Raw genomic sequence first — 25,376 nt, forward strand, 5'->3', positions numbered from 1 at the left:
TTCTTTCTTTCTTTCTTTCTTTCTTTCTTTCTTTCTTTCTTTCTTTCTTTCTTTCCTTCTTCTTTTCCTTCCTTCCTTCCTTCTTTCCTTCCTTCCTTCCTACCTTCCTTCCTCTCTCTCTCTTTTTCTTTCCTTCCTTCCTTCCTTCCTTCCTACCTTTCTTCCTTCCTGGAATCTTATGGAACAATAAGGCTCTGATTCCCAATGTCCAGTCATGGGACTCTCAGTGGCCCTCATCATCATTTAGAAGGTGAGAGTCCCTGAGTTTTTACCTTAGCTGGAGAGGGCCCTAAAAATGGCACCACATCCCTTTAGAAAACCATATGGTAAGTGAACCTTTAATATCAGGCAAGTTTCTAGAAAAAATAAGGAGATTACAAGCCTACAGTACAGTCTGGGATTTTCACAAGCTATGTTTGGACTTGGACTTGTTCCACAAACAGCTCACAGGAAAAACAGATCTGGGTGTTAGAGCTGCTGACAGTCTAAGAATGAGCAAGCAGTAAGAGGGAGCCACACAGGTGAGGACAGAGGGAAACAAGACCCCATTACGACACCAGGATCTTGTCCACTTTCTGGGAGGCCGTTGCCCATTAAGTGCTTGGATCTATCTACAAGATAATGAGAAACTGTCTTTATTAGCTCTTGTCTCCCCAGCTCCCACCATCCCTCACTCCACCTCCAACCCAGTAGTAAAAAAAAAAAAAAAAAAAAAGGTTCTAGAGGAATCATCCAAACTAAAAGTCAGCTCCAACCCAAAGGCCACAGTCATTGCCACTTTGGTTTAATCTATCCCTGAGTAACCATATTAGGCATACCCTCAATAGATTGTTCTTTCCTTATGGACTGGTAGGTTCCCTTTTTTCAAAGCATCTCTGAGTATTTAAAAATGAACAGTTTTTTTTAATTTTTTTAAAATGTTTTATGTTTATTTATTTTGGGGAGAGAGCACATGCGCGTGCTCCCACCAGTGGGGGAGGGGCAAAGAGGGAGACACAGAATGTGAAGCAGGCTCTAGGTTCTGAGCTGTCAGCACAGAGAACAACGCAGGGCTTGAACTCACAAACTGTGAGCTCATGCCCTGAACTGAAGTTGGACACCTAACCGACTAAGTCACCCAGACACCCCCAAAATGCACAGTTTTTTTTTTTTTAAAAGTCAGGGAACAGTTGGCCTGTAGCCGGCATCTCAGAGGCAGGAATAAAATCCAAAACCTACTGTTCAAATGAATGGGTGGTCTGTGGGAACAAAACTAAAGCAATTTAACTCATTAAAATTGACCTCAGAACCTCAGAAAATGTTCTCCGCCCTTCAGTCTCCCAGATAGTCTTCGTCTCTCATCTTTCCATGGTGAATTTTTGAGGAGGGATCTGTCTCTCTTCTGCCATGTCACACTTCTTCTCTGTCCCTTTTTCTTTCTTTTTTGGTTTTCTGCCTCTGTTTTTTATTTCTCCTTACTCACCGCCTCTCTCCACCTTTCTTTTTTCCTTTCTGAGTTTCTCTCCTCTCTTCCTCATGATCTCCCTCTTTAACAGACTTTAATATGAAATTAGATTATATTTTTAAATATTTATGAATAAGTTTTTACATCCTCTATTCTTAACGTTTCTTTCGAGTGAGCTGAAAAGTCTTTAATTCTCTCTGTGCTGATGATACGTTAATTACGTACGTGTTACATTGTTGCAAAGACAGGACTCAGACAGTTTCTGCTGGTGACACAGCTTTAATGTAAGCAGATGACACAACACAGCACCAGTGGCAGAAAAGACCTACATCGGATGGGTCCCGAGAACTCAGGCTCAAGCTTCTATGTGCTTCCACAGCTGGGCCCCACAGAACAAGCCCTGTACCCAGTTCTCAAATCACCACCAGTATGTGTGCAAAGGCCTCAGCCCCAGGAAGCCTCAGCTCTGCTCGTGGCAGAGTCCCTCAGAATGAGCTGGTCACATAGGTACATTCCAGCTACCTGGCCAACCTCAACTATCAGAGCCCTCAGCTCCGCGAACCAAGTGCTAGGCATAAATCCCATTATTTTCACTCATTAGCACTGACAGTATGGTCCATTCTGCACCCAAACTCACAGACCCATGGTGGCAAAACAACAGCGATCTTCAGTTAATACGTTTTGAGGTTTTGATCAGGACAGCCTTCAGGGGCCCTGTAGGTAAGGATTTGGTCAATTCAGAACTGCTGAGATTAACTCCTATTATGCACTCTTTCTCTTAAAGACAAAATACCTTATATTTAAGCTAAAGTGGCTCTTTGCTGGGAGTCTGTGTCTTCAGAATAGATACCTCCCAGGCTGATTTAAACAAAATGGAAAGGATGAGCTGCTGCAGGCTGCTCTTGCTCCCTCCGACAGGCTTCCTTCTCAGCTCTCACCTTCCACTTCATCTCCAGGATGGCCCTTTCTACCTCCTCCAGGGCTCGCTCTCTCCTTTCCACTGCTCTCTCCCGCCATTCCACTGCCCTCTCCCTCCTAAGCACCTCCTTTTCCCTTTGGCTGGCCCACAAAGCCAGGGTCCCCAGCTGCTCCAGGAGCCGGGCCCATTCGCCCTCGATACCCATGGGGAGCTGGGGCCCCTGGGACCTGGAGTCCTTGCGCTGCCCCACCTGACCATGGCCAGTCTTCTCCAGCTCCTCTCTATGCATGCTCTTCAGATGTTTCCACAAGGCTGTGGTGCCCACGTTAACCCCCGGGCCGCGGCTCACCTGCCTGCCACACAGGCGGCAGGTGGCATATTGGTTGGGGTGGTGGCCAGCACGAACAGGGGCCAGGTGGAAATATTCCCAAACCTCGGAAAACCGGGACCCCTTGTTGTGCGGCAGAGAGGTGGGCATGGCGCTCGCGAAAGGGCCAACCGGTTCTCCCTTCTCACTGCTTGCCTCTTCCTCCTTCATCTCAAGGTCTCCTTTTGCCTTCATCCTGGTTCCCTCCTCTTCCTCCTCTTCCCGCCTCATCCTGTCTCGTCTTTTAACAGCTTTCCTTGAGCCAGAAGTCTTGGCTGAACCACAGCTAAGGCAAAAATGAGTAATTGGGAAGGGACCACAGTAACTCTTGGGGATTCACCACAATGGCCAAAGGCTGGCCACTCCTGGTGTGATGTTTTCTCCTTTCCGCTTCACGGGAGAGTCAGGGTGAGTCAGAGCCACACAAAATGGCCTCCGAGGCCCCCAGGTACATTCCCTCCAGGCCCCAGATATGTATTGATCCCTCCTTGTGTACACCAGAACGACAACACAGATTAGTCCAGAAATTACAAAGTTCTTCAGTGAATTCAGGGTTCTCTACATCAACCACCTCCACGAGTGGTTTTTGAATATGGAAAATGTTAGGTTTTCTCCTGATTGTCCTCCTGGCTGCTTCCAATGTTTCTATGCTCCCGGAGGTCTACATGTGGGTTTTGGAGGTTCTGAACCCTCAGGCTGCTCGGGAACCCCAGGGCTGGGGCAGCACTTGTCTTCCTCAGTGTAGGCAGAAGCAAGCACAGAGAGATGCTGGTGTGAAAGGCACACTTCCTAAGAACTGTTGGAACAAGCAGTCCAAACGCTGGGTGATAAAGTTCCCAAGGTGAGATCGGTTTGCCCCTAGCGAGGTCCCTCTGGGGCTGAGATTCCAAGAATTCCAGCAGACTTAGCTGTTTTCAGCAGGAGGAGCTGGCCCACGCAGAGGAGAAGGACATAGAGCACATCTCAACCGACTTGTCTCCCGGCAGTCCTCAGCAAGTAGCTTACACTCTGCCTTCCCAGGGGAACCATCACCTGCAAAGCCAATAGCTGATAAGACCTCCTCGACAGCAGCTTACTCTAAATGTTTGGCTTTTGCACCCCATTTAAGTAAATAAATGGACAATTAAATTTTTAGAAATAGCCTGTTTTCTCCCTCCTTTTTTGGGTCATTTCTTAAGTGATTGAGAGCTTTATCCGCCAAGCTTTGCAATCCCTAACAGTTGGTAAACACTCTCCTCCCTCCCTCTGCCCCACAGCCCTACAAGTGGGTACTTACAAGCAAGCAAGGCCCTGAGCTTGTCTCTGATGGCTTTGGTGCAGGGTGAGTGCTCCCACACGCTGTGGGTAGCTATTAGCTGACTTCTGCCCCCAGGAGGAGGGCACCCGCAGGTCCTGTTCCCTCCCACTTCCAGGGACGATGCCTTTCCAAGTGGGCGTGTCTCTGCCTACCCACACAAAGATGCACACATTTCTCTGTACCCCCCCCCACCCTGGAAAATAGATGTTCTGGCAAATGTTGTGTAGTAAAACAATAAGTCAAGCACCTACTAGTCTTGGTTCTGTTTCCGGATAACTAGATCATCTGGCCTCTCAAGCAAAGAAAAATATTTAAAGGAGGGAAAGGGTGAGGTTTCAGCAGAGAAACCACACGCCCCAGTAACACCTGTGCTTTCAAATGTTCTGTCCAGTTGTCAGACCATGAGTCTCAATTTTTGGTTCAAAAACTCCGGATGTTGTAAATACAGTCAGTAGAGAAGCCAGGGAGCCTGCACAAAAGGGAAGATGAAGTGAAAGGAATCCTCCCAAGTTGAAGGAAATGTGACAAGTTGAGAAGCAGATTTGCGGTTGCTTTTTATTATATTATGTAACTAGCATTGGAAAAGCTGAAATGTTATTGGCTTCTATTCTCAGTTGGAGTGAAATAAATGAATAGTCACAATTTAAGCACAAATTTTATATTTACGTATATGCTATATTTATATATGTATATTTTGGAAGGAGAACCTACCAAGAGGAGACAGGAACATTTTAAAGAGGGTGTCTGTGGAAGAAAAATCCTTGAGTTATAGAAGAAAAGAGAAATGGCAGAGTAGAAAACATGCCAAGACTAAAAGACAAATTTCAAGTGAAGAAAGAAGGTTGAGGGGAGGAAAGACTCCAAATAGAAATGAAGAGTTGGTAAACGAATAGGGGAACTTAAAAAAAAAAAAAAAAAAATTTTCTTTTCCAAACCCAAAAGCTAATTTTTTTTTTAAATGAATCTATGAGAAGCCCTTTTGAAAAGGCTCTGCCCAAACTTAGGCAAACTGAATCTGGGCTGACTTGCAAATGGTCAGCATTTGAGTATTTCAGCTGTGGAAATAAGGAAATGATCATTCTTACAGCCAGATTTGGATCTACTTTTCCTGATTCCTCAGTCTCCTCGTGCTACAACCTTCCACTGGCTTCCCTCTACTTCCAGGACAATGTGCCCAACTCACACATTGGCCTACGAACCCATTCCGTCTGTCAATCTTTGTGAATTCCCCGCCGCTTTCAACCACAGACCACCTGTAGAATCCAGACCCATCTCTTCCCTGACTGCAAACTATTACTGCCAGAATTCACCTCTTTCTGCTCTCCTACAGAACTGTCCAAATACTTTTTGCCACTTATTATATAATTCTTTGTGCTATTGCTCACATATTCCATGTGTACCGAGAAAAAATGTGTTGAAGAAACCAGTTCTTTCACTTGTCTCATGGACATGACAGCCACACCGTAAGTGAGCGAGTGATTCTGACTCCTCAGCAGCAGAATGTGTGCGTGTGCACTTGTAGGTGTGTGCACGGACTCTTGTGCGTATATGCTTCATGGTTTTTTTTTTTTTAATTTCACATGTTTTTCTTCCTACTCACGTGGAAGGTCCTACTCATGTCTGCTTGCACAGCAAAACCATATAAGCTTGGTGTTTCATAAGAGGTTTTACTTCAGTTTGAACTAGTTTAGTCTGTGGTTTTTCAATTTGAGGGAGACTGGGAGGTGTTCAGGACATCAAGCACATTCCAAAACAAAGTCTTGGAACACAGTCTGGAGGTGGTATAGAGTATTTGAAATCTGAATCGCTCCATAAAATCTGAGTTCAGAGAATCCACTAGAGTTAAAGCTTTTTAACGTTTTTATTAAATTGACAAGAGATTTCTTCAGTGAGCCAGTTGCTTTTATAATATAATGGAACCCCTACTTGTTCCTGATATTACCATATCATCATCTTATGGTAGGTTAACCGAGCATGGAGAAAATGAGTCATGAGAGAGTTTAAAAGTATTGGCATTAGTAAAAACCTTTACAACTTGTTTCCTAACATTTTACATCCTTTTGTGGGTCACTTGAAGGTAAACATCAATCTTTGGCATTTCATTGGATTAAATAAATTGCACTCTCTTTCTTTCACTAAATAAGAATATATTTTAGGGAACCTGGTTTTATTTTTGGCTTTCTAGGACAAAAAGTGACATATGTCACGGGTTTTTATTCCTGTCACCCTCCCCATTGTCAAGTGTGGCATGAATGTGAAAACTGGGAGCTGCAGTGTTCACTACCCACCATTTTGGATTCCACAGATAGTCGCTTCTGAAAGTCTCATGTTTGCCTTGGGCTTTTGGTAGTGGTGTGGAGGGATGCTAAACTGCACTTCAGTAGGATCTCACCAGAAAATTCTATTTTAGTGTCCTTCAATTTGGTGTCTCACCTCTGCTCAGGACCAGATTCTTTGGGTGCAGCTAGTCTGTGAAGAAATTGGCACACCATGTATTACGTATGGCTAATTGTTCTTTACTAGTTAACTAGTAAATTCATCAGTTGTGGAAAATATTTGACAGCTAAGAACCAAGGCCAGTCATATATGAAATACATACATCTCTTGATGAGACAACAAACAACTCTACGTGGTATTATAATTGGACAGTGTTGGGGTGCTTGGGTGGCTCGGTCAGTTAAACATCTGACTCTTGATTTCAGCTCAGGTCATGACCTCATGGTTTGTGGGATCGAGCCACACATCAGGCTCTGTGCTGACAGTGCAAAGCCTGCCTAGGATTTTTCTCTCTGTGTCCCTCCCCTGCTCACATGCATACACACTCTCTCTCTTTCTCTCTGTCTCTCAAAATAAATAAATAACATAAATTAAAAAAAAAAAAAAAACCTCATGCAGTGGCATGTTTAAAAAAAAATCGAAATACAATTTTATAATGTCTCAGATAAAATAATAATAGTGAGATCCAGTAATTCCTTTTGGGTATTTTCACCAGGATGTTGAAAAAAAACACCATCTCACAAAGAGCAAATATGGTGTTGGAAATAAAACATAACTAAACCTATCTCTAAGCTACCTGTTCTGTTTCTCTCCTATTTCAGTACAATGTGTTTTACCAGAAAATACCTTGGACTGGAAATGGGGTAACTTAGTTCCCAGTTGTGCCATCAACTACATTCCACTCTCTTTAACCATCCTATGATTTCTGTGCCTTGGTTCCCCCATCTGTCAAATGGCAATGATAAGTTGTGTCCTACCCCACCCTAGAGGACTGTTAAGATGATAACATGAAGAGTCAATTGCATAAACTCTTTACAAGTCAAAAGTGAGATATTCACAATAATGGTTTTTGTGGTTATTGCTACAAATAGTAGCAATACATTATTTGGGGAATGGAAACAACCCAAATGTGGATATCTTTTAGCTTAGAGTCTAACAGAATATTCTTTTCTGGTCTCTGACTGTTAGAGCTTCTTCCTTTTTAGTCTTTGGCTTCCATTTAGCACTGTTTTATTCTTCTTGGGTAGAACAGTGATCTTCTTTTTCCAAAACCCAGAGTCCAGACTTGCAATATTAGTCTAGTCCTAGATTCTTCCCAAGTTGACCTATGCTTCCAGCCATGAGTTCATGACATGTCTATAGGAGACAGTCTATTTGTAGCTCACTTTTTCACATAAGCCCTGAAAGGTAAACATAGCCTTGTTGAAAGTGTAGAAAACTGTTTTCTGCCAATTTGCCCCATGTGACGCTTGGCCGGGATGTAAGGGGTACCATTTGCTGCTGAATTTTCAAATAAGCCTTTCTGTGTTCTGCTTTTATCCCCAGAGAACATTTACCTGCTCCCTGAGGAATGTATTTCCCACAGCAAATCTCACGTGGTTTATAGAAGGAGGCTTTCCTCAAGGTGAAAAAGAAGGTAAGGAAATCAGTCAATGGAAATGGGTTTGGCAAAGAAAGAAAGAAAGAAAACAAAGAAGAATAGAAATTGCCATTTCCTGAGCTGATCTGGGCATTTAAGAACAATTCTCATTCCAAGACAAACATCATCTTGCCTACCAGATGCCATTTTCTGATACCCCATCTAGTGCCTCATAGAGGACGGGAGCGGGTAACATTTTCCAAAATTAAGAAATACACCTGATTTCTTTAACTCTCAACTGTTAGTAAAAGCAGATCTCTTACATGAGGGTAAAGACATTTAATTCACTATGTGTGTATTAATAATTTCCTTTAATGCAAATAACTTAGCAGCACTGATTCAAATCAATGAACAAATACTTTCCACTTTTTCTTCTAAGGATCTGAGTGGGGTGGGGAAGACTAGAGGAAGTACACATAAAGGACTGGGCTTTATGACCAGGAGGTCATAAACTGGTGACATGTTTATGTCCACCACCAGGAGGATTAAGAATTCTTGGAGCAGGGACACACACTGAGACAAGCTCCGAAGAGGATGCATCGTAGGCGATAAGCATGGCTGCCTGTGCCAGAACAATCCCAGCCAGCCCCCCCCCCCGCCTGGGACAACAGCCCTTCTTCTTCCTCCTGAGTCACTTTTTTCTCAAAGCTCAATATGTTTTCAACAGTAACTGAGTCGCATAGCTCTTGCTACATTGTTATTTTTAATGGGTAAAAATAAAAACTTTGTATTGATGAGCGATCGTATTGATCCACTGTATTCATTTTGAGACTATTACTGGCTTTGTTATTCACTTTAAAAACGATTCACCCATAATCATGACCGGGTGCAATCCTGAAAATCTTTCTTAAGGGGCATCATAGGTATGGCCTCCTGTTAAGTAAGCCCTGGTTTGATGTGCCCATTACTCTTCTGGACCATGAGGCCAGACATTGTGGTCAGAATCCTACCACATGTAGTTATTACTTTGGTAAGTAACAACTTCAAAACTAGCATTTAGAGCCTTTAGTGTAAAGAAGCCATAAGGGTCCAGAAAGTTCTGGCCTACAGTGACAGATGGTTTCACGTTGATTTCCTGCTGCCATGTGTGCTATTTGGAGGTTGTACTAACAGTGGCAGTTAAACAGTTTCTATTTCTAAAGGAGACTCAGAGGACCCAAATGACAATGGCTATAAATCTACAGCTTATTCCAGGAAAAGGGTACAATATAACAACACCATTAAAGTAAGGGTATGCATCCCATGTACAGATTTACAGCAAGGGGGGCAGTGAAATCAGGCACGGGCTCCTTTGCAAAGGGGAGACAACCAATATGGCACAGAGCACCTTAGAAGCAGGGAACCCCAAGTGGAGTCTTGGCTGAGGTTGTTTTATATGTTACTTAGGTGGATTCCTGCTATGTAGACACACTCAACCGCAGAGCCTTCCCAGATTCTAGCCTGGGCCAGGTGCAAATCATTAATCTTACCGGTATCAGTCAATAATAAACAATGCTGATGAGCTAAGACAACTGGCCCCCGAGCTCCTTGGACCCACGGTCACCAACAAAGCAATGCTATGAATCAACACATTCCGTACTTTGACTATGGATCAGTGCCATGCAAGAGCTTGAGCCAAACAGTTTAGGGTAACTCCAGGCCTGCTGGAACAGACCCTCACTGCCCAGAAGCTGTGGTTTGACTATTTTAGACTCTATGTTACCGTAAACTGAACCATCCCTGCTGGAGACCTGCTCCAGCAACCAGGGGTTCCCGAAGGATGAACAGCGTCGGTGAAAAAGTGAAAATAAAACAAAACTAAAAGAAAAAACAAAAATAAAAATGGACACAGACAACAGCAGTGTGTTGAACTGGCCGATTGATTGTAGCAAACATGGCATTATATTTGCTAGTGATTTCCTTGTGGCATACGTCATCTATGTTTTTCTAACATTACCTAATTTTGAAAATGTTCCTATGTGTAATCAACCTTTAAGAAATAACATGGCGATTTTCTCGTAATGTTCCCTCATACCCTTTGATTATTGATTAGTTTCTTGCATTATTCCATTATGCATCTGCGTTTATCTATAATCTATAGAGCGTTTGCTTTGCTGTTTTCATGAAAGGTCATCTATCACTCAACACCTCAAGTGGAACAGTTACAGGGACATGACCTCTTAGTTGTTTCCCCAAACCATTTGTAGTTTAAGGAACAGAAGTGTTCGCCTGGGTCTGAGGTGCCAGGAGGGGGCCAAGAGGGCCTTAGAAACCCACGCCTTATACATTCTCAGAGAGACAATGCACCTAGGAACTAATGAACCATTCTGTACTTTAGCCGACTAGGTTCAATCATCATCTGGAATGCCTCCTGGGGGCCAAGTGAGCCAAGGGGTTAGAGTGACTTGTGCCTGTAGATACACTCCTTAGGAGTGGGGCTTTCAAATCCATATGTCTCTCCTTTTTTGGCCTCCTTTGCTGGCAAATGCATGAGGCTATCCTTCCTGTAAGTAGAGGAGTCTCTATAGGGGATGGCAAGGGCTAAATGTAAGGCTGCACAATTTCTTGCGGAACCTTATTTTCTTTCCTAATTGTTCTTTTCCCAGGGGGCCTGTCGAGGGCAATTCCCCAACAGACAATACCCCAGGTACTTTTGTTAAAGCCATATGACCTAAAAGCGGGAGTCCAAGAAGCTTCACTGTCGGCGGGCTGCCCTGCAGTCACCAATCCATCCACAGCCTGGGCTTTGCCATCAGGCTGGGATAGCTTGGCTTCCAGCACATCCCCAGCCATTCCTTGCCATCACTGTATGGCTCATAGCAGAAAATGTTGCTGACCGATCTTGTTCTTAATCTGTCTTCTAGAAATATACATTACTAATGAAGAGAGAAAAGACAAAAGTGGATTTTGGGAGCTGAAGTCTGTTTTGACAAGGGTGTATGGTAATAAGCCAGCCCAACCAAACAACCTGACCATCTGGTGCATGGCTATGTCTCCAGTCCCTGGGAATAAAGTGTGGAATATCTCGTCTGAAAAGATCACTTTTTCCTTGGGTGAGTTGTCTATTTAATAAGGTCAACAAGGGGCGGCCAGGACTGCCGTAAGCTCAGAACACTTCTAATTAGAACAAATAGAGTGCTCATTATTTCCATGGTGTTTTAATCTCGGAAGACTCTCTACACAACTCAAAATTACTAAATTTCGTGGGATCAAGCCTCTTTTGATGAAAAATGGGACTCTGCTTAAAAGAATTTCTTCAAATAAAAAGCAGCTGATTCTTGTTTCTAAAGAATTTCTAGTGAATATGGCAATTTTTTTCAAATTTCATTAATAATAACTTTTTGTTAATCTACCATATAATGAAAATTAACACTAATACATTGATGATCAAGAGTGATTCTTAAAATCCTAAAATCTCTTCTGAGTCACTAACAACCTTCAATTACATATAACATTTATAATTTTAATACTTAGGAATGGATAAACCACGTATGAGATATAAAAAGCTTAAGGATAAAGACTGTATCCTAATGATTTTAGTGGCCCTAAGTTGAGGCACAGAATTGGGCATATAGAAGATTTTTATGACTTGAAAATTGATACGTAGGATCATTCTACTTATTTACAACATTTGACGAACCGGAATATTGACTACTCAAAACCTGACCAACTAATGGAGATTTTGCTACATAAAAGATGTGAACAAATGTCTCAACAAATGCAGTGACAACAGATTGCCTATAAAAAATAGAAGTTTGTAATGACAACTAGCAAACATGCATGTATAACAGCAAAGTAATACTTAAACAGATTTGTTAGCCATTATCACAACTCTGCAGGACCGTTAACATCTTTTACCACCTTCCTATTTTCAGAGAAATTGTAGTCTATAACATACTCATAAAACCCAAGGTAGTTTATAAGGGAAAGTTCCTCTTTGTTTCAAGGCCAGTGTCTGCATCTTGGGTCCTACCCGGCCGTTTCATACAGGCAGCCATTTGGTTCCCGGGAGCCTTAGTTGGGAAGGGTATGTGGCTCAATACACATCCGTTCCCCTGTTCAGAAGTAGGTGCCATTGTGAATCTGGGACAGTGGCATCATGCCTGTAATGCTGCCTGTGTGTATGTGTACATACACACACACAAACACATCTCCCTCCAAACTTTTAGTTAATCATCTGGAAATGATCATGGGTTTACACTAAAACATCCATACTCAGTTTTGCCTAATTCCCTCAGAAGTAAATGCACCTCCTTTCTAGAAGGCTGGACACAGGTAAGGCTATGGTCTTGGAACGGGGTAAAGGCAGCTGGTTCTCCTATAGATTTGCCAGTAACTTTGGCAGACTTTAAGGCCATAAGCTAAAGACCAAACAACCTCAAATTCCTATGGAGAACCTTATTCCCATCACAGACAGAACCATATTTGAAAAACCAGTCTTTTCTGATGTTAAAATTGAGCTTGTCTTGATTTAAAGATATTATTTTTTAGAGCAGTTTTAGGTTTACAGCAAAATTAAGAGGAAGGTACAGAGATTTCCTGTATACCCTTCCACACACATGCATAGCCTCCCTTGTTATCAACATCACTTACCAGAATACGGTTCATTTGTTACAGCTGATAAACCTACACTGTACACATCATAATCACCCAAAGTCCATAATTTACCTTAGGTTTCACACTTGGCGTTGTATATCCTGTGGGTTTGGATAAATGTGCACTGACATGTACCCATCATTACAGCTTCAAAAGGCCCTAAATTTTCACTGCCTTAAAAATCCTTTGTGCTCTACCTATACATCCTTTACCCCCATCCCCCACCTCTGGCAACCACTGATATTTTTAGTCTTTACAATTTTCCCTTTTCAGAATGCCATATAGTTGGAATTACACACTATGTTGCCTTTTTAGATTGACTTCTTTCATTTGGTAATATGCATTTAGCATGTTGTCTCCATGTTGTCTCATGGCTTGACAGCTTATCTTTTTTAGTACTGAATAATATTCCATTTTATGCATGTACCATAGTCTAATATACCCGCTCACCTACTGAAAAACATTTCAGTTGCTTCCAACTTTGGGAAATTAGGAAGAAAGCTGCTTTGAACACCCATGTGCAGGTTTTTGTGTGGGCCTGAGTTTTCGATTCCTTTGTGTGAATACAAAGGAGTACAATTGCTGGATTGTAGATAAGACTTTGTCTAGTTTTGTGAGAAAACACCAAACTGTCTTCCAAAGTGGCTGCACCATTTTGCATTCCCACCAGCAGTGAATGAGAGTTCCTGTTGTTCCACGTCCTCATCACCATTTCATATTGTCAGTGTTATGGTTTCTGGCCATTCTAATAGGTGCTTAGTGGTATCTCGTTATTTCAATTTGCATTCCTCCGACGACATGTTATATGAAGCTTATTTGCCCTCAATATGTCTTCTTTGGTGAGGTGTCTATTAAAGTCTTCAGCCCGATTTTTTAATCAGGTGGGTTGTTTTCTTACTGTTGAGTTTTAAGTGTTCTTTATATATTTTGAATAATAGTCCTTTACCAGATGAGTCTTTTGCCAATGTTTTCCTTCCAGTCTGTGGCTTCTCATTCTCTTGAACTGTGCTATAGTTTTGGGATAATAAGGGAGAGCACTGATCCTGATACCCAAAGCACACCATAATTCCAATTTTATAGGACAGTCCTTGATCTAGTATAATTTTAGGCTCTGAGCACATGGTTATTTTTAAATTGTCAAGTGAATTTTTATCTTTTATGATCAAATATTAAAGACAATCTTGAAGAGTTCAGTTTCCCAAAGTTATAGCTTACATTCTGGTCATATTCTAGCATATATCTTTAAGAATGATTTAGAAGATGCAGTAGACTCTGTAAAGCAATGTCATCCCTGGATCATACTTCCTTACTTGTTGTAAGTTCTTAAACACCTAGTTCCAAACACTTTCTGCTTGTGGGGGCACTGCTGGGAGCTTTATGAACCCTGAAGAAAACTTCTGATGCCTTGTGTAAGAGTTACTGCTTTATCAGGCCATTACTGTTGACAGATATGGAGATGAAAATCTAGAAGAAAAATCTAAAGTAGAGAAATTCTGAGAATATTACAGAGCAGAAAGGAAGTTTAGTAAGAGGAGTTTTGGTTTCCCTTTGCTCCCAGAGAACAGTTAGAAGCCTGAAAGCTAACAGCTCTCTGAGCTGTTCCCTTCCCCACCTATCTCCTGGTCTCCCAGTGAGTTCAAATGCTCAGGGATTCTTATTCTAGTAAACTGAGAAAGGGAAAGGGGTCGGCGTAGGGTGGTCAGTGGCTCATCAGGCAGCTATTTGAGTACGAGGGCCTACAGATTCCTGTGATTCAACAGTGAATACATTTTTTTTTAATTTTTTTTAACGTTTTTATTTATTTTTGAGACAGAGAGAGAGCATGAATGGGGGAGGGGCAGAGAGAGAGGGAGACACAGAATCGGAAGCAGGCTCCAGGCTCTGAGCCATCATCCCAGAGCCCGACGCGGGGCTTGAACTCGCGGACCGCGAGATCGTGACCTGAGCTGAAGTCAGACGCTTAACCGACTGAGCCACTCAGGCGCCCCGTGAATACATTTTTTAAAAAAATTCTTTCCAAAATACTTTACCCTGCTCCTACCAAACCCCAAGTTCAGCTGCCCCTCACTCAAAAGGCCATCAATACTCAAGAGAGTTTTGACTGGAAAAGAGTATGAGCTTTGTTCAGGAGGCCAGCCACCTGGGGAGAAGATGGACTCTTGTGCAGAGGCCGACTCTGTGGTTTCTGCCTAGCCTAAGGATGTTTTAAAGGGGCTTAGGATTGGTAGGGGGGTTCAGTAGTCTGTAACATTTCTTGATTAGATGCAGACTTGGCGGTAACCAGCTAAAGACCTTATCTCAGTGCTAGGGGTTGTGTGAGGGAATCTACCTGTTTCCTTTTTCTTTTATATATATACATACATATATATATATATACACATATATATATATTTATTTTAGAAAGAAAGAGTGAGCAAGGGAGAGGGGCAGAGGGAGAGAGAGAGGATCTTAAGCAAGCTCAGTGTTCAGCGCATAGCAGGACACAGGCCTTGATCCCACTGCGCTGGGATCTTGACCGGAGCGGAAATTGAGTGGGGCGCTCAACTGACTGAGCCACCCCGGTGCCCCTGCTTCATGTTTTCTGAAGGGCAGGAGTGCTCTCTTCTTTCTAGGAAAGAATCCAAAATCTATATATATACAAAGGAAGGTTAACCAATCGCATGGTCTCAGGGGATTTGCTAAAGTTTAAAGATACTCGCTTAAGCAGGAGAGGTAGAGGTAGCTTCACTGCTAGCCTAGCTTATCAGAATGTCTAAAATTGTAGCGCTGCAGGGCCAATTTTTTGGTATATAGAAAGAGTTACTTTTGTTTTGTTTTGTTTTGAGGTGGAGGGGATGTTTTGTTTCATTTTAAAACACAAGTTGAGTGCAAATGCCCCCTGGGGTGGGTAATGTCCTCACTGTCACCAGCTGCCATTCATCATTAAAAGGATTTCCATTTGGGACAGAAAAGAAAGTTATGTATGTATATTTTTTGGATGTGGAGACAGGATTAACAAGGGATATGTTAGTAGTGGGGCAAGAGAACCACTGAATGTTGAGGTGGAATATGCCAGACAAATACTTCTTATTTCATGATTTTTCTCATATCCTGACTGATCCTTAGGATCCTGGGGATCCTAGGGTATCCATTAAGGACTTTTTTTTTAATGTTTATTTTATTTTAGAGAGAGAGAGAGCGTGAGCAGGGGAGGGGTGGAGAGAAGGGCACAGAGGATCCGGAGCAGGCCCTGAGCTGATAGCAGCCAGCCTGATGTGGGGCTTGAACTCACTAGCCGTGAGATCATGACCTAAACCGAAGGATAGATACTCAACCTACTGAGCCACCCAGGCGCTCCAGTTAAATACTTTAATATATACATGCACATTACCCAAGGATTTGTTAAAAAGCAGATTCTGATTCATTAAGTTGAGGTGGAGGGGCAAGGCCTGAGATCCTACATTTCTAGCAAGCTCCTAAGAGACACCATGGACCACATTTTGAGAAGCAAAGACTTTGCAAGGCCTGGAGTCTGGTTCATTTCTAGGTGGACCAGCTAAGGGCTGATTCGAGCTCTGAGGAAACCCGAGAACTGACCAGCTGCCCTGGGGGACAGACACCTGGCCACTACTGCCCATGAGGATGGTCCTGGGCACCCTGCCAGGCCTGCTGCAGATAGAACACACTCAGGAACAGATGAAGTTGCTTTCAGCCAGCAGCTTAACCGCTTACAGCATGATGGCAAATGTAATGGTCTGAAAACTGGTTGATATCTTCCTGCCAAATTCTGCATTTGAGTTTTGGTAAATGGGTTTTTTTTTTTTTTCTGTTAAGTTTTAGCCATTCTTTTCTACACCCCCTGAGTTTTGTTTTGACCAAGGAGGAGTTTCTACTTTATAGGACAATCTGAAACCAGAATGACCTTTTTTTTTTTTTCTTTTTTCTTTTCTTTTTCTTTGGTGTTTGTTTGTTTGTTTGTTTTGGCTGCACATTTCATCTTGAAAGCTATGCATCATTTTTGTTACAGAGCAAAGAGTTCATCTTAAAATACAAATCTTGCAGTAACAACTCCCTGATACACTGTAAGGTTCTGTGTGGCAAGAACTTCTCAGATTACAAAGATATGTGGTGTTGAAATATGGCTGCATAACATCTTAAAATAGAAATGTTCCATCAATGAAAAATAAATGCTTCCTATTGTAGAAATCCAGGATTGAGCACAACCTATCAACATCTTCTTTTCTAGGAGTCAACAAACTTTCTGTTTTTATCTGCCAGATAGTAAATATTTTATGCTTTGTGGACCATATGGTCTCTATCACAATTGCTCAGCTCTGCCATTGTAGTACAAAAGCAGCCATAGACATTACATAAACAAATGGATGTGGCTGTATTCCAATAAAACTTTATTTACAAACATAGGCAGTGGGTGGATTTGACTTGTGGGCCATACTTCTGTTCCAATCAATCTACAGAGAAAAACACCTAGGCATTATTTTTCCAGGCTCATGTTCCATCTTATTAAGGTCACTACTTTGGAAGATGATGCTTATTATGCATCAGCAGTCAGATAATGTGCTTAAAGTTGGTCTTCTCTCTTCCAGTGTTAAAAAGGAATCTATATTCATTCACTCATCTACCTGCATTTGCCAGGAATCAGAAATACAGAGATTTCCCAATCACTTCTGTTGAGGGGTATACTGATGATACAGAGCAATAAGGCTTTTGCTAGGGTAAACACTGAAGGCTATGAGCACATCGCAAAGATCCCTAGGGTCTGTCAAGTTTGAGAAGGTGCATACCAGGAAGTCTGCGATGGGTAAGTATAAGGAAACAGCATATGCAAAAAGAAAGAATCCACAGAGATCGGATTGAAATATCACCCTTTGGGTTGAGGGTATGATTTGAGATGTAAAAGATGATAGGCAACTTCAGGAAATGAAGTGGGATTGTAACGGGGGGAAGAAAATGATCAGATTTGTGTGTCGTGCTGAAGTGTTCAGATATGTTTCAGATGATTCGGGTGGAGGAGGATGGTCATTCCACCAGCCTATTTGTATACTCTCCATGTGACTTTCTCCCCACCCTACACCCACCTCCTCAGAGATTAATAGCGAGGGATCATTTACATTATAATATGATAAAGGGTCAGAGCCAACTGTGAGCATTACCCACAGCCAATAGCAACAACAATACTGCCAACGCTGAAAATAAAACATGGATACATCTTGATTACAAAAACAAATTCCTTCCAACGTTCTATGTGCTATCTGGTGGCATAACTTATATATCCTTTTCCCTTAAAGCAAATTACAGACTAGAACCAATAGTATAATTTATAATTAAATGTCCAGATAATTGACACAGCACACCAGATGTGTGACATTACACCCAATGTCATTACATGTAGAACATTACAAAATCCCCTAGTCTGAAAATCATTTAACCATATTTAATCTAGACATTCCTAAAGTTAATAGATCCTTCTGGCATTTTTGGATTGTTTTATACTGCTAATAGGACTATTTTACAGTTCAATAATAGAAGCTTAAGGAGTTGGCATAAGTGTATAATATGATAAAACAATGTATTCTAGGCTCCCTTTCACCCCTACCTGCCCCCACACACATTGAGAAAAGTTATAGCCAAATAAAAATTTTGTGACAAAAAAAAGGCATCTGAGAAAAAGCAGTAATAATGCCATCAGCCTTAGGTTCACTGACGTTACATCCAGTTGGAGCATTACCTTGTTGTTTCTCTTGCCGATAAAATTTTGCAGGCTTGTGGATTTGTAAACTGTATGATTACTTTTCAAATACTTCACGATATTAGCTGCTATAATTATTTTACCAGGTCTTGGTTAAATGTTATTTTCTCCAGGAAGTTTCCCCTGACCTTCCAATCTTGGTTGGTACCCTTTCTTTGTACCCCCGTGGCACCCCGTGGCACTCAACACAATGCCTGGCTACCTGCCTGTTATCTAGGCTTATGGTCCTTCAACGCAGCCCGATGTCTTTGTCATTCACCGCTGCATCCCACAGCCTTGCATGTAATAGGCCTTCATTAATGAATTGTTAGATGAGCAGACAAAATTGTGGGGGAAATTAAGTCAATACATCATCCCTCTGTTACAATATTATGGTCATCATTAATATCCATTTCATCCTTTCAGGCTCCATGAACCCTCCGACAGACTCTCCGCTTAATGTTGTCACACCTACCCTTGTCACCCGAACTTCTCCAACCAACAGAGTATCTCCTACAAGTAAGCATGTTTTCACACAGCCTTCCTTTCTCTTTTTTTCTTTTTTTAATTATTATTTTTTTTTAATTTGAGTATAGTCGAGACACAACGTTACATTAGTTTCAGGTGTACAACATAGTATTTCAACCTCTATGTTGTGCTGTGCTCACCACAACTATAGCCACCATCTGTCACCATACAGCATTGTTAAAATACCACTGACTATATTCTCTCTGCTATGCCTTTCATCCCCATGACTTACCCCTTTCATAACTAGAAACCTGTATCTCCCACTCCCTTTCACCCATTTTGCCCATCCCCACTCTCCCTTTCCCTCTGGCAACCATCAGTTTGTTCTCTGTATTTATAGATCTGATTCTGCTCGTTTGTTTATTTGTGTTTGTTTTTAGATTCCACATGTAAGTGAAATCATATGGTATCTGTCTTTTCCTGTCTGACTCACTTCATGTAGCATAATACCCTCTAGGTCTCTCCATATTGCTGCAAATAGCACATATGGATGCATAATATTCCGTCTTCCTTATCCATTCATCTATCGATAGACCCTTGGGTTGCTTTCGTATCTTGGCTATTGTAAATAATGCTGCAATAAACATAGGGGTGCATATATCTTTTTGAATTAGTATTTTCATTTTCTTCAGGTAAATACCCAGTGGTAGAATTATTGGATCATATGCTATTTCTATTTTTTATTTTTTCTTCATACTATTTTTCCACAGTGGATGTACCCATTTACATTCTTACCATCAGTATATGAGAGTTCCTTCTCCAACACTTTTTATTTCTTGTCTTTTTTATTTTGATTCCTCTGACAGGAATAAGGTGATATCTCATTGTAGTTTTGATTTACATTTCCCTAATGGGTAGTGATGTTGGACATCTTTTCATGTGTCTGTTGGTCATCTGTGTCTTCTGTAGAAAAAAATGTCTGTTCAGCACCTCTGCCCATTTTTTAAATTCAGACTTGTTTTTTTAGTGTTGAGTTATATAGGTTCTTTATTTTTTAAGCTTTTATTTTAATTCCAATTAGTTACCATAAAGTGTTATATTCATTTCAGAAATATAATATAGTGATTTTACCATTCCATACATCCCCTGGTACTCATAATGACAAGTACACTCCGTAATCCCCATCTCTTATTTCACCCATTCCCCCCCCCCCCCCACCTCCCCTCTGGTAACTATCAGTTTGTTCTCTATAGTTAAGAATCTGTTTCTGGAGTTTTCTCTCTTTTTAATCTTTGCTCATTTTTTTCTTTCTTCACATGAGTGAGATAATATGGTATTTGTCTTTCTCTGACTGACTTATTTCACTTATCATTGCACCCTCTGGCTCCATCCATGTTGTTGCAAATGGCAAGATTTCATTCTTTTTTATGGATGAATAATATTCCATTGTATATATGTACACTACATCTTCTTTAACCATTCATCTATCAATGGACACTTGGGCTGCTTCCATAGTTTGGCTATTGTAAATAAGACTGCAAACATGTACGTATCCCTTTGAATTAGTGTTTCTGTGTTTTTTGGCAAATACCCAGGATTACGATTCCTGGATTGTAGGGTAGTTCTATTTTTGATTTTTTGAGGACTCTCCATGCTGTTTTCCACAGTGGCCGCACCAGTTTGCATTCCCACTAACAGTGCATAAGGGTTCCCTTTTTCTCCACATCCTTGCCAATGCTTGTTGTTTCTTGTTTTTGTTTTTAGCCATTCTCATGGGTATAAGGTAATATCTCATTGTAGTTTTGATTTGCATTTCCGAAATGATATAATGAATAATGTTGAGCATGTTTTCTTGAACCCATTGTCCATCTGGATGCCTTCTTTGGAGAAATGTCTGTTCATGTCTTTTGTCCATTTTTTAATTGGATTTTTGTTTTTTGGTGTATAAGCTCTTTACGTATTTTGATTATTAACCTCTTATTGGATATATCATCTGCACATATCTTTTCCCATTCAGTAGGTTGACTTTTTGTTTTGTTGATGGTTTCATTTGTTGTGTGAAAGCTTTTTATTTTCATGTAGTCCCAATAGTTTATTTTTTCTTTTGTTTCCTTTGCCTTAGGAAGCATCTACAAAAATGTTGCTGTAGCCAATGTCAGAGAAATTACTTCCTGTGTTCTCTTCGAGGATTTTTATGGTTTTAGGTCTCACATTTAGGCCTTCAATCCATTTTTAATTTATTTTTGTGTATGGTGTATGAAAGTGGTTCAGTTTCATTCTTTTATGTGTAGCTGCCCAGTTTTCCTAGCACCATTTGTTAAAGAGATTTTTTCCCATTATATATTCTTGCCTTCTTTGTCATAGATTAACTGGCCATACGAGCATGGGTTTATTTCTGAGATCTCTATTCTGTTCCACAGATCTATTTTTGTGCCAGTACCATACAGTTTTGATGACTATAGTTCTGTAGTATACCTTGAAATCTGGAATTGGGATACTTCCAGCTTCGTTCTTTCTCAAGATTGTTTTGGCTACTCAGGGTCTTTTGTGATTGCATGAAAATTTTAGGATTATTTGTTTTAGTCCTGTGAAAAATGATGTTGGTATTTTGCTAGGGATTGCCTTTTGGCATGTAGCACTGAATTTGTAAATTGCTTTGTGTAGTATGGGCATAAAATGCTGTTGGTATTTTGATGAGGATTGCATTGAATCTGTAGGTTGCTTCAGATAACGTGGACATTTTAACAGTATTAATTCTTCCAATCAATGAGCATGGAATACCTTTCCATTTGTGCCATCTTCAATTTTTTTCATCAATGTTTTAGGGTTTTCAGAGTATGGGTCTTTTATCTTCTTAGTTAAGTTTATTCTTAGGAGTTTTTTTGGTGCAATTATAAATGGAATTGTTTCTTAATGCCTCTTTCTGAGACTTCTCTATTAGTGTATAGGAAAACTACTGATTTCTAGGTATTAATTTTGTATCCTGAAACTTTATCAAATTCATTTATTACTTCTAATAGCTTTGGGTGGAGTCTTTAGGATTTTGTCTACTTAGTAGCATGTCATCTGCAACTGGTGACTATACTGTTTTACTTCCCATGAGCTGTCCATCCTTTAACCAAGCAGATTGATAGAGAAAACATTTTCAGAAAATTTGTATCATTCGTGTTCTTTTATTATCTATACCATTTTAGGTACACATATTCAGTACTATTCTCATGGCTTTAAAGAATTAACATAGCTTCCAAAGCCTTTCACTTGAAGCTCTGGCAAGATTAGGGTCAATAAATATGCAGTGAGAAATTTCAATTCTGTATTTATTATTAAATAGGTTAATAAATTGACAGTCTTCTTCTAGAACTGTGTTCTCAGTGGGGTGTTTAAGAAATTGGTTATAAATGGGCATCCTGTGGATCAGATGTAGTTAGATAGTTTTAAATTTAAATTTGTTCTGGTTCAAATTAATTTTGACAAAGTTGACTGGTGAGGACTATGAATTCAGCTTCCCAGTGGCATTATTAATAATGGAGGCCAGGCTGGGTCAGTGTTACTATGGCAAAGGGATAGCAGTGACTTTCAGAAGGTCGTATTGATGCAAACAAATCATAAATTCCCATGTCTGTGGCCTTTGTGTTTAACAAAGAACCATGGTTACTTTCTTTAATACAAAAAAAAAATGTATATTCTGTGTAGAGGAGAAGTACAGTTCTCATTTATTATTTAATTAAAACTATCAATTTTAGCTCAAAATGAGAACTGAAATTGAAATAAAACAAAAGCAGTTGGTAGAAATGAACAATTCTTTCAGACTATAGCCTTTTGGCATACAGCCTGCAGTCACTGTCACAGGTTGATACCTCTCGGAAAATGAAGCATGTGGCAGGGTGCGAAATGTCTGCAAATCACCCATCAGAAATTTTACATCGATCTGACTTCTAGTTTGTAATGTTTTGAAATTTTTATTTGAAACTGATTTTTCTTCCACTTCTAACTCATCATTCGGCAATAAACGATGGTAGATTATGCTACTCTTCATTCAACAAATATTAGCATATTCAAAAATAATGCCTTAAATTTCTTTAGTACTCCACGTATTATCCAGTTATCCAGTGCTACATAACAAATTATTCCCCAAATTGGCAACTTTTAAAACGTATATTGTCTTACATGATTTTAGGATCAGCAATCCAGGAGCAGCTAAGCTGAGTCATATGGCTCTGTTTTTTTCATGGGGTTGTCGTCAAGTGGGGTTGGCTGGGTCTTTAGTTATCAGAAGGTTTGACTGGGGCCGAGGGTTCTGCTTTCAAGTTTGAGCATGTTGTCCGAAGGCCTTCATTCCCCACCACATGGTTTTTCTCCATAAAGGTTTCTCACATGATGGCAGCAGCCCTCCCTCAGACCAACTCAAGAAATAGAGTAACCAAGACGAAAGCCACACTGCCTTTTTATTGCACAGCATCATTTTGTTTTATTGTATCTGTTAGAAGTGAGTCATTAAGTCCAGCTCATACTCAAGAGGAAGAGACTTAGGCTCCACTTCTTGAAGGGAAGAGTATCAAAGAATTTGTAGACAAATTAAAACCACCATGTCCTGTCATTTAGAAAATATATGCACATAAAATGCAATGTGGTTTGATCTTTATTATGAGAGGTAGACAGAGCAAGCATTATTGTCCCCATTTTCCAGATGAAGACACTGAGATGTTGAGGGCTTAAATGATCAGACAGCTAGTAAGTGACAAAGTTAAGTATTCACACCAAAGTCTTCTGACTCTAAATCCAGTTCTATCCACATGTGACACCAGGTTGTCTCCAACTGGTCTGAACACTTCATGAGGACAGGGGATATATGCTTAGCACAGAGTAGACACACAAAAATACTAGTAGAGTAAATGAATGAATAAAAGAATTAATGAGGATACTGTTCCTTCACTATATAAATGTCATTTAATAGATTCCATGATGTCTTGAAAAAGAGACGATATTTTGTTCCTGCCTTCAAAAAGGTCGCAGTGTACTTGGAAAGAGATAATATGTGCACATAAAAATGATAATTCAAAATAGTGAGGTGAAAGGTGTTACATATTACAGAATTAAAATGCTCAGGGAGAGGTGCAGACCAGCAAGTCTCGGGTTTTAAGTAAGGAGAGATCCCATGGGTACATGGAGTCAAGAAATGTTACTAAAAGGAGAAAATAAGATGACCCTTTAAGTATGTATTGTATTTATTTGACTCAGTTGAGAGCTTGAAGAAAACATTCTAAACCAAGAGAACAATGTGAGTAGTTGAGCGTTGGTGAGGATGTGGGTGACAATTTGACAAAATGTTAGTAGATAAGCTTGCGTCAGTGGGTGGGATTGTGTAGCAAAGAAGATTAGAAGCTGCAGAATAAAGAGAACCTTAATCCCCAGCCTAAGGTTTCTCTATGTTCTCCCAAAGGAAATGAGGCTGGGAGTTCAATTAATATTTTTTAGAAAGGAAGTGATATAATTCATTTACCAAATATTTATTAAGCACTTACTATGTCCCAGGTACTGTTCTAGGTACTAGGAATACAACAGGGACCAAAAAGAGAAAACAACTCTGCCCTCGTGACATTAGCATTCTGCCAGTTAAAAGCAGAAATTCATTTCTTCTAGCTGAGTTTTCCATGGGGTTGGGTTAGTTGACATACACAACAACTTGGAAGGAACTGGAGGGTATTGTGCTAAGTGAAATGTCAGTCAGAGAGACAGATAGCATATGTTTTCACTCATATGTGGAACTTGAGAAACTTAACAGAAGACCATGGGGGAAGGGAAGGAAAAAAAAGTTACAAACAGAGAGGGAGGCAAACCATTAGAGACTGTCAAATACAGAGAACAAACTGAGAGCTGGTGGTGGTCGGGGGCTGGGGGGCAGGGAAAATGGGTGATGGGCACTGAGGAGGGCACTTGTTGGGATGAGCACTGGGTGTTGTATGGAAGCAATGAATCATGGGAATCTACTGCTGAAGCCAGGAGCACACTGTATACACTGTATGTTAGCTAACTTGACAATAAATTATTATTTTTTTATTTTTTTTTCAACGTTTATTTATTTTTGGGACAGAGAGAGACAGAGCATGAACGGGGGAGGGGCAGAGAGAGAGGGGGACATAGAATCGGAAACAGGCTCCAGGCTCTGAGCCATCAGCCCAGAGCCTGACGCGGGCTCGAACTCACGGACCGCGAGATCGTGACCTGGCTGAAGTCGGACGCTTAACCGACTGCGCCACCCAGGCGCCCCGACAATAAATTATTAAAAAAATAAAAATAAAACGTGACTTGCATAATGCACGTGTAGATCAAATCACCATGATGTACACTTTAAATACCTTAAAATTTTATTTGTCAATTATACTTCAATAAAGGAATGAATAAATAAAAATGTGACTTAAAAGACTACTAAAAAAAAAAAAGAAAGAAAAAAGAACAACTATGCCCTCATGACGTTAACATTCTGCCAGTTAAAAGCAGAAATTCATTTCTTCTAGGTGAGTTTTCCATGGGGTTAGTTGGCATACATTAAAATGCTTCTATCAGACCAAACATCATTCTTATTTCTGTGAAGAAATGCAAGGAAAGGAAAAAGACATTTGTTCCCTTTAAGAAACCTGCAATATAAAATAGTTCTAGTATTAGGG

At 40.6% G+C, this 25,376-nt stretch overlaps 2 protein-coding genes across 9 annotated transcripts in view; one reads left to right on the forward strand and one right to left on the reverse strand.

Moving 5' to 3' along the window:
- Window positions 1-25,376, forward strand: part of CD96 (CD96 molecule) — a 94,061-nt gene that overhangs the window by 34,059 nt on the left and 34,626 nt on the right. For all 8 annotated transcript variants that reach the window (XM_040484452.1, XM_040484448.1, XM_040484449.1 and 5 more), the window contains 3 exons: window positions 7,850-7,940; window positions 10,787-10,975; window positions 18,670-18,762. In XM_040484452.1, coding sequence (XP_040340386.1) covers window positions 7,850-7,940; window positions 10,787-10,975; window positions 18,670-18,762 — 373 coding nt within the window. The remainder of the gene's footprint in view (window positions 1-7,849; window positions 7,941-10,786; window positions 10,976-18,669; window positions 18,763-25,376) is intronic.
- Window positions 1,704-4,132, reverse strand: ZBED2 (zinc finger BED-type containing 2). Its single transcript, XM_040484453.1, has 2 exons — window positions 4,007-4,132; window positions 1,704-3,762 (listed from the first exon to the last, which is right to left on the reverse strand). Exon 2 carries the CDS (start codon window positions 2,959-2,961, stop codon window positions 2,308-2,310), a length of 654 nt encoding a protein of 217 aa, XP_040340387.1. The 5' UTR covers window positions 2,962-3,762; window positions 4,007-4,132; the 3' UTR covers window positions 1,704-2,307.

This window comes from Herpailurus yagouaroundi, unplaced genomic scaffold (assembly GCF_014898765.1).
Source record: "Herpailurus yagouaroundi ecotype Mexico unplaced genomic scaffold, PumYag 162, whole genome shotgun sequence".
Lineage (NCBI taxonomy): Eukaryota > Metazoa > Chordata > Mammalia > Carnivora > Felidae > Herpailurus > Herpailurus yagouaroundi.

What these genes read in the sequence shown, in the direction of transcription:
- ZBED2 (XM_040484453.1), bottom strand. Translation starts at nt 2,961, where the DNA reads ATGAGGCGGGAAGAGGAGGAAGAGGAGGGAACCAGGATGAAGGCAAAA.